This window comes from Lipophrys pholis (genome assembly GCF_963383615.2).
Source record: "Lipophrys pholis genome assembly, chromosome: 3".
Classification (NCBI taxonomy): Eukaryota; Metazoa; Chordata; class Actinopteri; order Blenniiformes; family Blenniidae; genus Lipophrys; species Lipophrys pholis.
Window position 1 is genome coordinate 21,594,962 of NC_137627.1, and position 13,200 is coordinate 21,608,161.

The 13,200-nt window shown below is 40.2% G+C and overlaps 1 protein-coding gene across 2 annotated transcripts; it reads left to right on the forward strand.

Moving 5' to 3' along the window:
- Positions 1–4,362: 4,362 nt before the first annotated feature.
- On the forward strand, positions 4,363–13,181 carry napab (N-ethylmaleimide-sensitive factor attachment protein, alpha b). Of its 2 annotated transcripts, none has more exons than XM_080460342.1 (11): positions 4,363–4,651; positions 7,433–7,512; positions 7,622–7,738; positions 7,966–8,012; positions 8,121–8,198; positions 8,955–9,010; positions 9,181–9,265; positions 9,345–9,449; positions 9,535–9,603; positions 10,776–10,826; positions 12,013–13,181. In XM_080460342.1, the coding sequence occupies exons 1-11, from the start codon at positions 4,554–4,556 to the stop codon at positions 12,112–12,114; spliced, it is 888 nt and encodes a 295-aa protein (XP_080316468.1). In that variant the 5' UTR covers positions 4,363–4,553; the 3' UTR covers positions 12,115–13,181. The 2 variants fall into 2 exon arrangements, with proteins under 2 accessions (XP_080316468.1, XP_080316467.1); XM_080460341.1 differs by having other exon boundaries at positions 4,431–4,651; positions 7,409–7,512.
- The last annotated feature ends 19 nt before the right edge of the window (positions 13,182–13,200 follow it).

Sequence of the window (13,200 nt, forward strand, 5' to 3'; positions counted from 1 at the left end):
TGCTTCCTGACCAGCGAACTCCATGCTACTTGATTTAGGTGTTTAGTTATATTTCATCAGCTTTCCCCCCCCAAAAATAATTATACTTGAACACATGATCAGTTGGTAATCTCAATTCTTTTAGCTTCATCCACATCTCATTCTTGCCATATGCCAGGTTGCTATGGTAAATAAGAATGTCCTTATTCACTTACCAAATTAATTGACGGTTGAATACATCAATAAAATGGGATAATGATCATTTAACATCATATTTATCAATGTTAAAGTTCCTTTTAAATGGACAATTATTGACTATATTTATAGTTTGTTCTTCCAAATCGTCTTCAGAGATCAAACATAGAAAATTTCCAGTCAAAGCGAATGGTAAACACTCACCAATCTCCAAATCCCATTGTTGTTTTTTTCAACTTTCAATTACCAGTAATGACTCAAAACATTACATCATCCTCTGCTCTGGTACATCTATGTCGAGTTAGAACTTTAAAAGGCCTCTAGAAGACCATTTGTTATGAACAACTGCATTTAAAATATGACCAATACATGTGAAATCTACACATAAATACAGCAAAGTTAAAACATAAACCACTAATGATCACAAATTGAAGTACATCGTGTTTTTACGTTTATCCAAATTTACAAGAAGCACAGAAGCTGTTCGGCAGTCCCCCGGGTATCGGGCTTAACTAAAACCGAGAAACATCGGAGGAAATTTGACAACAAACTGAAAACGCGCGGTTTTCGCACTGCCTGTAAAGATTTCCAGTTCGGACTCTCACCTGATTTACCACAAACCACAACAACAGTGGGCATCACTCCCGAGCTCGCACGAACACGAAATAAAAACCACCGCGGTTTAAAAGGACAGAGACATCAGTGGCGCCGCGAGGAGAGCTTCTCCCCGCCCGCCGCTCGGTAAAGCCAGGCAGCGGATCGGAGCCATTACTCGGTCCGAAGCGGAGCCAGTGCGCAGGATATGAATGGAGACGCTGCAAGCGGCTTGCTACATGCTAGCTGGTGTTTTTAAACACCCCTGCATGCACATTTTGCCCAGTCCTCTCAATACAGTGCATCCAGCGGCCACACGACCCACTCAAGACTCCAATTTATTAAAACGATTGATTTCAAAATCGCGCTGTGACTCCATTTTCGATTATTTTGTTGCATCTGGATTGACTTTCGTTAGCCTAGCAGGCTAGCCTGCTAAGCCCGAGCGGCTATCAACAATATTGGGACGTACAGCTAGCTTGAGCCTTTGACATTCAAAACAAACCACCGAGCGATACGAATTTAACACCCGCACCCGACGCTGACATCGCCATTCGGCCGAGACGAAGCGCCATTGTTTGTGCCTGGAAGTGTAAACGCAGCTGCGCAGCTAGCTATCGCTCCTTGCAAGCAAAATATGAGTTAATGTTGGAATACTCTTGGATGAGGGGGGTATGCTTGGGAATTCGGCAGAAAATGAGCACGTTTGCCGGGCCGTGCGGCAGCGTGTGGCGTCGATTGCGTTAGCTGTGCAGTTTGCGGTTTGCGCGCAGTGTGCGGTTATTGCAGCTTTGTTACAGTTTTGCGGATTTATTGAGAATTAGCGACGTTGTAACAAACTCACCCGAGACGATAGAGGTGCAGGCAGCGCGGGGTCTCCAGGACAGCCTCGCACGGGCTGCTGTAGAGGACCCGACCAGAGGCAGGAAACAGGAGGCTTCCGCTCTGCCTGACTCAAAACGGCGCCTTGTGTTCGTTTCCTCGTCGATAACGGAAGGCGACTCCGTCAACATGCTGTGTGCGCCAATAAAGTTAGAAACAAAACTCGGATTCCACAATCGATGTCTTCGGTGATAATTGCCTGCTCTTACTATTTTTCAGGCCGCGCTTTTTCTCGGTGAAATACACCGAAAACGAAATATTTCAACAACTGGACGATTACAGAAAAAGGCCTTTCTACGTTCATCATTTATTGTAATAAAGAAATAAGCTCTCTGAGGGGCTGCAAAGGAGAGAGATGGGGACCACTTCTGGCCCTGCTATCTCTCTCTCTCTCTCTCTCTCTCTCTCTCTCTCTCTCTCTCTCTCTCTCTCTCTCTCTCTGTCTGTCTGTCTGTCTGTCTGTCTGTCTGTCTGTCTGTCTGTCTGTCTGTCTGCCCAGTATCTGCAAATAATTAAACTGATATTTAGTCTCTGATATGATGACATAATCCAAATCTGAGAAATATAATATGTTACATTTTCTTGACTCATAATTTATGTAAATTCTTAAATGACACACTCTCGACACATAACATCCAACATGTAGATTTTAACATGAAACCTTGACAATTCGCATATCACTTAAAAAAGGATTGATTCTCATTTAGGACTTCTTACATCTATATTGCCTGCATCATAATTTAAGCACATACCACAAAATACAATCTTTATTTATATAACTGGATACAAAAATCCGTTGGAAATAACTTATAATGTGATAGGTAGATTTGCGAAGGGAAAGAATATGAAGAATAATAATGCATATGAAAAACATTAACAACATTAACAATAACATGTAAACAAGATAATAGCCATGACATTTTTTTTAGCATTCCTACATTATAGTGTTGGTAGTGATTGGAAATGCACATAATAATTGAATAACATACAGTATTGCACACAAGAGAACAGTCACAGACATTAAAAAGTGCAGTGTGTCAAATTGTCCTTTGTAATGAGAAAATATAGATGAATGCCAGAAGTATATTTGGCTTTATGAGTACATTTGAATCTCACTGAATGAATGTGCATTGATATGGGAGTAAAACATATCAGCATTGAAGAAATAGTATTGTTAATGTAGTTAAAAGCACACATAGCATATTTTGAATGGTTTTCTAACCTGAACATGAATGTCAAGCATGTCATTGAGAATAGCAATGTTTCACAGTATAGACATAGCATTTAACAATGTTGGTTAATTACAAGAGAAATAACTTCCATTATTCTGTTGGGGAAACTGAATAACTGCTTATACACAGAGATACAGTGAAACTTGCAGGTACACTAAAGCCTAGGCGATTAGGCAAAGGATGGCTGGTGAAATGAGTATCTCAAAATCTATTTATTATCTCTATATATCTGCAAAGCTCAACAACAACCTACTGATTAAGCTGTTAAAGAGAAGTTGTTCACATAGAATTAATTGATCCATTAGTCAGGGACCTATAAATCCATCAATTTATCAATCAAACAAAATTATAGGACATTGTCATTTCTTCAATGTATTGATCTAGCATATTTATTAGTCAGGCCCTTATTATTCAGTCAAAATACTTTGCAACATTCATTGCATATACAAGTAGGGGGATTTGCATTAATCTCAAATCTCACTGTCTATTATTTGCAGACCAAATTGTATTCGTTATGTGGTGACACAAACCTGATAGATATTCTATTGTAGTATCTTATATGAAAACAATGGTAGCACCTCTGGAGTTAAATAATGTGTTCTGTCTATTCCCAGTAAAAAGGTTCCCATTTGAACTTTAGTCAAGTACATTTTGTATGGAGCCTGCAAGATCCACTTGTTCTTTTGAACACTGAGTTCCTCCAAAAACATGCATGTTAGGTTATTGGTTGACTTTAAATTTGTCATAAGTGGTGTGTGTGTGTGTGTGTGTGTGTGTGTGTGTGTGTGTGTGTGTGTGTGTGTGAGAGAGAGAGAGAGATAGATTGTGTTTCAGCTTCAAAAAGTCCTTTATTTTTGCTGTTATCAATATTTAAAATACAACAACATCTTCATTTACATAGTTGCTATGGTGGTGTTCACATGTTTTCACTGCTGGCTGCAAACAGAATTACTATTTGGTGATATTGAGTGACACAGTGTGTAGTGCTTATAGCACAATGAAAATATTCCTTGTATGAGTCCTTCAGGGCATTACTCCCTTTGTTGGTTTTAAAGACTAATACCATTTCCTTCCACAATCCCAAAATATGTTTGACAATAGAAGTAATTCAAATTTGCCACTGGGTGTGAATGTGAGTGTGGTTGTCTTACTCTCTGTTTTTCTGGGATCAAATTGAAATGCGTTTACTGCATCACCCATAATCATCTATATCCATCTGATTTTAATAAAGCTGTGTAGAAGATGGATGGGTGAATGCCCACCTTTATTCAAAGAACAAACCTTGTATTGGATCAACTTCAAGATACACCCATAAAGCCTTTAAAAATAAGCACAATTGTTCTGTTTTATTTAAAAAAAAAAAAAGATTCTGGTGCAATTATCCAATTCCACCTGCCCCCCCCCCCCCCCCCCCCCCTGTTTGCTTGAATGACCAAAATCCAAGCAGAGGTAGAAAGTTGTGCTGAACTGATCTCCCAGTGTACTTGAATCCACCACAGTGAGTGTTCATAATTCCAAAGAGCCCTGAATGCAGCCAAGGCTCTTCCTGATTCCTGTGTCACGTGACGCGGGAGCTGCTGATGTGACGGGTCCACAGCTACTGTTAGCGCCTCTTAGCAACTTTGTTGACTTTCGTATTTACTCCAAGCTCGTCCAAGAAGTGAAGCAATAATGGACAACAGCGGGAAAGAGAAAGAAGCCGCGGCTTTGATGGCCGAGGCCGAGAAGAAAATGAAGTCGTCGCAGTCTTTTTTCGGAGCGCTGTTCGGGTAAGTGTGTCAGTTGGCTAACGGCGACTCAATGTTTAGCTAATTTTTGCCCAAACTCGGAGCCAACGACGCGGAAGGTGGTGATCTGACCGGCTCCCAACCGACTTTGAAGTCAAAAACTATAAATAAACGTCCAACGCAGACTGATTTGCTCTATATTTGACGTCAAAGTTATGAGGTCGACTGTTTGTTTTTTTTCTAGTCTCGTTACGTCGCTCACGCCTCTCTACTATTGTCTAATCCCAGATCAGTAAACAACCGTGCAGGCTGAACGCAAACCAGTGTCTCCACTCTCACGATCGTTACACACTGATAGTAATCAAAACTGCAACCTTTCCACTGGCCGTAGTGCAGGTTGGAAATTCTGGAGCGCCATCTATTGAGGACATTTCGCCAGATCACACTGGGCCCAATCACGTCAGTACGTTTTGGCTGAATGGGACAGTTTGTTCAAGTTGCATCACAAAGCGACAGTGTGATAAAACCAGCAGGGCAGGACTGCAGCTCTAATAAAGCACATTGTACTCTTCGAGTGAGGTTATTAACGGAGGAGCGCACATGTATGCCCCTGGGCTATGATTTTTGTGTGCGAGCCATGTGACTGTGGAATACAGCTGTGGTCGAGTTGGCAGCAGAATCTTTAATTAAGTACAGATGACAATGTCATGAAGACTGGGGTTCACTTCAGTGAAATACTGGTTCTGAAATGTAGATGCGTTCAAGAAAGGGTGGAGAATATACATGTTTCCGTGGTTGTGACAATAATACTCTGATTTGAGTAATAACAGAACTATAAATCTCATCGATTTTCAAGAAAACATGTGTATTAGATTTGCAAGTGTGATATTGACAAAGTAATAGCTATGAAAGAAGACTACAGTGTGAAACTGCAGGTGTAACAGGTAAGATGACTTTAAGACAAAATTAGAGAATTACCAATACTGTTAAAACTTTTAAAAGTGTCTTGAACTCCTCAAGATTTTCATAGTCAGATTAAATCTATCTATTTTCCTTATGCTTCCATACCTGTACAGGCTCACCTGGGCTGGATCCAATCCCAGTCGAGTGAGTGAATGCTGGTTACAGTCTGGATGGGTTGTCAAGACAAACACACTGTAACACAGACTCACATTCACACACATACAAGCAAATTAAAGTGACCTTGAAACTCATGGGTTTTTTAAACTGTGGATTAAAATGGACAACACCCATGCACGCACCCAGAGAATATGCACTTTAATAATCAGAATAGTTTTATTGTCATTATACAATGTATGACGACATTGCTCATGACTTCTTCTCTTTAAATGAAGATGTATACAAATATAAAGAGAAAAATATGTACAATAATAATAAAAGTATAAATAGGTAGTATGTTGTATGGCAACTCTACCCAGAAAGGCCTTGAAGTGCAGACATATCAAATGAAGCAAGAGTGCTGGTCCAGTTTGAACTGGTCATATTTATTTTGAAACACAAGAAGCCCAAGTTAAGTGCTATATAAATAAATTCTACTACCGTAAGTAACAAACAAGCTTTGAGTTTGTAAGGAGCATAAATATTGCCGCTCAAAGCAAAAAAGTAAAGTACAGATGCATTAAAAAAAAAATATGAAGTACAATAACAAAAGTATTTGCTCTTAGTTTTTTCCCACTTGTGGTTGGAAGATGTATTGGTGTAGTTAAAATGGGTCTGATTTGTTACCAATATATGTCCAGATTCAGTGACTGAACTTACATTTTAAATCACACAATTATTGTCCAGTCTCTTTCTCATCTTGGTCATCCTACTTTCTCTAATAAATAGTAATAAAGTTTAATCAGTCTATCATCTAAACCTGCTTTATCCAAACTTGATCATAGCAGAGTTTTATTGCTGAGAAGCATTGTATCATTGTGCTGCATAATTTGATCAGTAAGAATTGGGCAATAGCATTGGAAGTACATTCATGCATAACAGTCATGTATAAAGATTTTAAAATTACATCTGTAAACTGAATGATTGGTAAAGGTTTTCACCAAATTCCATTAAACGATTGTTTACATGCTGTTAAGCCTGACTGAATGTGTTTAAACTAAAAAAAAAAAAAGTACCTGAAATGACTTAAAAACAATTCTGGTCATATATTTGAAGACTTTGCTCATCGTCATTTCTTTTCATCACTGGAAGGAAAAGCTGTCACATCAAAAAAAAAAAAGGAGCAAATCACACCAGCAGCACTTTTCTCAATGATGGATTATATTAATGTCATCAACATACAATCATTAGTTTGAAAGAAAATGCAAAAGTTACCAAATATGGTCACTTGTTTGATGAAGGGTTAAAGCCCAGCAGTCATCCTCTATGCAGGATTAATTTTGTTGTTTTGATTCAGGTTACTTTCAAAAATGTATGAAAAAAAACTCCTACATGTTTAAACATCTTGTGCTCGAGTTAATTTTTGCTCTGTGCTGAGTTCATCACATTTTATAAAATCTGCCATTTAATACACAAGTTTTAGTTCTGAATTGTTCAATCGGATAATTTTGGAAACATTTTGCAAAAGAAAAATCGTTTTTAACTACTAATTCAAGAAATTGATTAAATCAATGGGTTTTTTTTTTTGTCCAGCCCTATTTCACATTTAGGTTCAGTTCTTGGGATCGTTGTTTACGGTTTTAGCAGGGTGAAGCAGGGTGAAGCAGGCGTCGGCGGGGACTCACTAACTCTACACTTTACATCACTGTGCATTCGTGTGCTTGATCATCTTCCTCTAAGTAAACAACGTGTGCTGAACCGCAGGAGTTCCTCCAAGGTGGAAGAGGCTTGTGACATGTACGTGAGGGCAGCCAACATGTTTAAGATGGCCAAGAATTGGTGTGGTAAGATGATTAAAAAAAAAAAAAAAAAAAGATTTACTGTTTGCCTTTTATTCCCGTTTAGATCTGGTGAGACTTTCAGTCTTTCACCGTCCGTTGTTTGTCTCCTCAGCCGCAGGAAACGCTTTCTCCCAGGCCGCCCACCTCCACCTGCAGATGCAGAGCAAACATGATGCAGCAACTAACTTCATAGACGCTGGAAACGCCTTCAAGAAAGCAGATCCGCAAGGTAGATAACGTTCCTCTCCTCAGGGTCTGTAAGTATTGGAGGCCCCTTGAAATGCCTGTTTGACAACGTACTTTAAGCTCCTAAACACAGTAGGAAAGGACTTGCGGGTTGTCGGTTATATATACTTATTGAACTTCCCCATAATTTGTGCATCTTTTCAGCTTGAGTTCATCTCGTAGTTACAGCCACGTTTTGAAAATGTATGTTCTTTTTCTTCTTTCCGGCAGAGGCGATAAACTGCCTAAACAGAGCGATTGAGATCTACACCGATATGGTGAGTTCATGAGTCGTTTAGAGTTGCTTTAAATCACTGAACCTTCTCACTTTCCTTCTGATCTTTCTCTCTGATCCGCTTGTGCGACCTGTGTTTTCTTTGTTTCAGGGTCGGTTCACCATCGCAGCAAAACATCACATCTCCATTGCTGAAATATACGAGACAGAGCTGGTGGACATTGACAAGGTGACGATTTTTTTTACAGAGAAAATTATTACAAATAATCGTATTTCAAATATCAATATTGTGTCAAATATAACAACGTATGCCAAAACACCCCCCTCCCCCCAAAAACAAAAAACTACAGCAACAAATAAACAAATAAAGAGAGAGAAAGGAGGGGGGGGGACAAAACAAGTGTTTTTGTCCGAGCGCCATGTTGGTCCGGTTTTAATTGCAGGAGCTGACAGCTGTTCGTGATGCGTTCAGGTGCATCACGTAAGCCTGCACTCCGGCATCGCTATTCTACAAGCTGCGGCGCTCGTACAGTAGCGATGTCACAAGCTAAATATGATTAAAATATAACTAATAGTCATTAGCGAGCTGGAACACGCATGCGCAGCACACGGCAGTGCAGAAGCTTCGGCAGTGCGGCTGCTACATAGTTCGGCCAGGACGGTTGGCACAGCCTAAACTAATTTGTTCGGCCAGAAGGAGCCGGACGAAGGAAATGACGTCATTTTGTTCGGGAGGACTCCGCTGTGCCAAAGTATCTTCTTGTTCTTATGGCGTATGAGCTGGCCTTTAGAAATACTGCAGAAGTGTCAAAGTAAACCAGACACCAGTCGGCACATCCACTCTGAGCAACATGCATGAAAAATGAAAGCACTGAGCAGCTTCTTGGCTCGATTGATGTAACTATGACAATCTAAGAGCAGCGACTCCGCGGATGATTCAAACTGTGAGTTTTCATTGATAATTAAATTGTAATGTTTCTTTCAGGCCATTGCTCATTATGAGCAGGCGGCAGACTATTACAAAGGGGAAGAATCCACAAGGTAAATATTTCCAGGAGACATTATTTTCCCTTGCTGTTCGTGGTCGATGTCTTGTGTTCTCGTTTGTATCAAAAGGCTTTGAATTCATTTAAGTCTTGATTTCATATCTCATTTTGTTCCTGGAAGTTGTTTGACCTTTGAGGACTTCGATATTTCATTTCTCTCTGCAGTTCAGCAAACAAGTGCCTTCTCAAAGTCGCCACCTACGCAGCTCAGCTGGAGCAGTACCCGAAAGCTATTGAGATCTACGAACAGGTGAGGTCCTCTTCGCCAGCGTGTAACACGTGTACAGCGACGACGAATCAAAACACAAACTGTACTCTGTGCTTTTCAGGTCGGGACCCACGCCATGGACAGCACGCTGCTGAAATACAGTGCCAAGGATCATTTCTTCAAGGCAGCACTGTGCCACTTCTGCGTAGACATGCTGAATGCAAAAGTGAGCCATAACACACAGCCTTGTGTTTGTATGGAGCGCCTGGAGCACGAGCCGCGTTTTTAATATGCGCCCTGTGTTTGTTCAGCTTGCCGTGCAGAAGTATGAAGAGATGTTCCCAGCGTTTTCAGACTCTAGAGAATGCAAGTTGGTGAAGGTAAGCTGTGCTTGTTACTTTTGCCGGGGGAAAAAAAATCTTTAAACAAAAGCAGTCCAAGTTATCAGAGTGTGACGGAGGCTTCATGAGGGCAGCTTCACTCCACAGACTGAAGAAGTCCCTTCTACTCCTGTCTTACATTGGCTTTAGATTTCTTTTCACTGTTGGATTTGTCTTTTCTTTTTTTTTCTTTTTTTTAAACTTGAAAAAAGTAGATTTAAATCAATCTTGTGTAACATGATGATTAGTTTACCATATAACACACGCCAATAACAAAAAACATGACTCACCAATGCTGACATTTTTCTGAACTGTTTCCAATACAAGACGCCGTAGAAAAGTGTCGCACCTGAATACAAAAGTGAGAAAATGCATCCCAACCAGTGCTGTCAATCGATTAAAAGAATGAACTAAATAGTCACTCAATTTTCTGTAATTAATTGCTATTAATCGCATTTTTCCTATTTAAGACTAAAGCTTGTGATGCATATTTATTCATGGAAAACCACAGGATTAATGTAGACTCGACACACTAGATCAGGGGTGCCCAACCCCGGTCCTCGAGGGCCCCTGTCCTGCATGTTATAGTTCTCTCCCTGCTTCAGCGTACCTAAATCTAATGATGATGTCATCACCAAGGTTGTGAAAAAGCCCTTCATTGCAATCAGGTGTGTTTCAACTGGTCAGCCAACATGGCAACCTGCTGTTTTGCTGCAGAATTACTTCTGTGGTGGTTAAATTCGGCTTTACAAAGTAAAGCTGATGACTTTCGCTTTCTACCACGAGCTGTCAGTCACTTTTTAAGTGAAACTTTCTGCCTTGATATTATTCCTTCGTTGCTCCATCGGAAGTAAACAAAACTGTCTTAATTACATAAAAAAAAATTTACGTTTTAAATCATTTGATTAAATTAACGCGTTACTTTTTACGGCACTAATCTCAACACAACCTGCTTACAAAAATAAGAAAATGTGTAAAATCAATGCGCTGCAGCTCAAAACCGAAAAGTGAGACCTGCATATGAAACCTTCTCCTCTTCATCAAACTGAAAACTGCTTTAAGTTTTTATCTCCTTCAGATCCTCTCCGTGTACTGGACTGTACTGTACTGTAATCACCATTACATGCTGAGAAGCTACGCCTCTGCTTTACACAAACTGTTTATCTCACTAGAAACTTCTTGACGCGTATGAAGAACAGAATGTGGATGCCTACACTGATTCGGTGAGTCAATGTTTCCTCTTACCCGCAGGTTGATCAGTGAGTTCCAAACATCAACGAATGTCAGTCATCTGTATCCACTCGCTTTCGTTTCCTGTCAAATGATCCATTAACGTGACGTCGTAATCTGTGGTGGGATTAAACAGGGCGAGGGGGGGAGAAGAACAACGAAGGTCAGAGACCAGACAGGACTTGGCGAGATGTACAGAATTAAGAATGAAAGATCAGAGGGTCTGTTAAGGTTTGAGCAGTTTAGAGGTAAAGCTCGAGAGGCCAGAATAGCTCGGACTAATGATGGAGGAGACTGAATAGTTGACATGATCTAATTTGAGTCCGATAAATATATGCCAATACCATACTGACTCCGATTAACATTGTTGGTATAATGTGTGAGGTTACATGAGGCTGCAGTAAACAATGCAGCTCCTGAAAAGCTGAAAAGTTTCTAAAAAGCCAAAAAACAAAACAAAACAAGAACATCCAAATGAGTAAACCAGAGGGTGAACATACGACACTGTGTTTTGCCTATCTGGTTTTACAGGTTAGAAAGGGACCAGGAAGAGGTGTAAACTTATTTAATCCCCCTTTACATTTGAATTTATTTAAATTTCCTCGAAGTATGTCGACTTCACAACACAGAACAGGTGGCAGCAGCAACAGTGAGGTTTTCAAATGAAAGATTCGAAATGAAAGGGCAAGAACTGTAGAAAAAAATATTAATAAATATTAACTATCCAAAAAACAATAATCTTACCCTGAATGGCATAACTCACGTCGGGTTGTTGAAGCAACTTTAAAAACAACAAAAAAAATATATACATATAAGAATTGTAGAAAAAAATAAACATTGACATTATGACTACGGTGCGTTCATGGTCCAGTGGGATGAAGTTTGAGTGATGGCGCCGATCCAAGTGACCGATCAGATATCTGATCTATTAATTCCGTGCATGTCGGAGCTGATGCAGTTATTGGATCTGTCCCATCCCTGGTGAATAGTAGGTTGTTGCAATGGAGCGAGGTGAGATGGGGGCAGACGATCAGGTGTTTGGGGAGAGAAAAAAAAAAAGCCAAATTATCAAGTATGTCAGGGTTGATATGTTTTTACGATTATTTCCTGCTTTAAAAGTGACTTCAGTGTTTTCAGTTTTACTCCCTAAACCTTCCGTGGCTGTGTTTGAATCCTCAGGTGAAGGAGTTTGACACCATTTCCCGGTTGGACCAGTGGCTCACCACGATGCTCCTCCGCATCAAGAAAACCATACAAGAAGACGAGAGTGACCTGCGCTGAATCGGCTCGCCCTCGTCAAACAATTTGCATCCTCCTCTATTCTTAGTTTATTTTTCGCCTTGAGCCTCTCACTTCCATCATAGCGATATTTCGGATTTTCCTGACTATAAGCCCTTATTTACCTTCTCAGATACTGTCTTCTGATCTGCCACCTTCAGTATTTCCTTTTCCTCCTCGTCAACTCAACCCTCAATGCGTGACGGTCTCTATAGGGATGAACACTACCTTCCTGAGTGCATGCCGCACACAGTTTGTTCTTTGTATGTTGTTATGATTCAGCCTAATGATGAGATGTACTGAACAGTCATACCAGCACGTTTGCAGAGCAAAGGATTTGTTTTATTTTTATTATTGTGAGACGAGTGAGAGGATGCAGATTTACTAACACTCATAAAGTATATTTTCCCAGAATTTGCTTTAAGTTAAACTAACCACAGAGCCAATATTGACTGAAGCACTCGCGTTTGGTTTTTTTGTTTTGTTTTTGGTTGTTCGGAGTGCCCGGGCCGATCGCATCAGGGCGCCGTTATTCAAAAACAGCTCTTCATCTCAGCTGCAGAGAGGCCAAGAGTTTCAGTATATTTAAGCAAAAACCACCTTTCTCCTCTGCCTTATATACTGATAAATTCTCAGGGTGTGAACAGCTCGATTTGATGGTGATTTAAGATCATGATTTTATAAGCATTAGCAATTAATTTGATTACGTGACTTCCATTTAAAGTGCTTTTATTCCAAGGGAAGAAGGTGAAAGAGGGTATGAGTAAGAAACCCCAAGCTGCAGTTCTTTTTCTTTGTGTACGAGTGTCTCCTTTTCTTTTTGTTACCGTCTCCAGTTGTGGTTTTACGTCATAAAGGACACAGGCTGTTAATAAAAATCCTATTTTTAAAGCCTGCAAGAGATGCAATGCATTGAAGAAAGTAAGGAACGAGCTTTACTGATCTGAACACTGTGCTCATGTTACCCTCCTGATGACTCTGTCAGCGGACAACATTGGTCTTAAATAATTCGTGATGTTTCCTGTCATAAAGTGTTTGAATAAAGCCTCCTGGGCGTGGCCTCGACCTCACCTGTCTGTGTCTGTGCTC

What these genes read in the sequence shown, in the direction of transcription:
- napab (XM_080460341.1), top strand. Translation starts at nt 4,554, where the DNA reads ATGGACAACAGCGGGAAAGAGAAAGAAGCCGCGGCTTTGATGGCCGAG. An exon ending in TTTTTCGGAGCGCTGTTCGG is followed by an intron (nt 4,652 to 7,408) that starts GTAAGTGTGTCA and finishes TCTTCCTCTAAG; the next exon opens with TAAACAACGTGTGCTGAACC. An exon ending in CTATTGAGATCTACGAACAG is followed by an intron (nt 9,266 to 9,344) that starts GTGAGGTCCTCT and finishes TGTGCTTTTCAG; the next exon opens with GTCGGGACCCACGCCATGGA.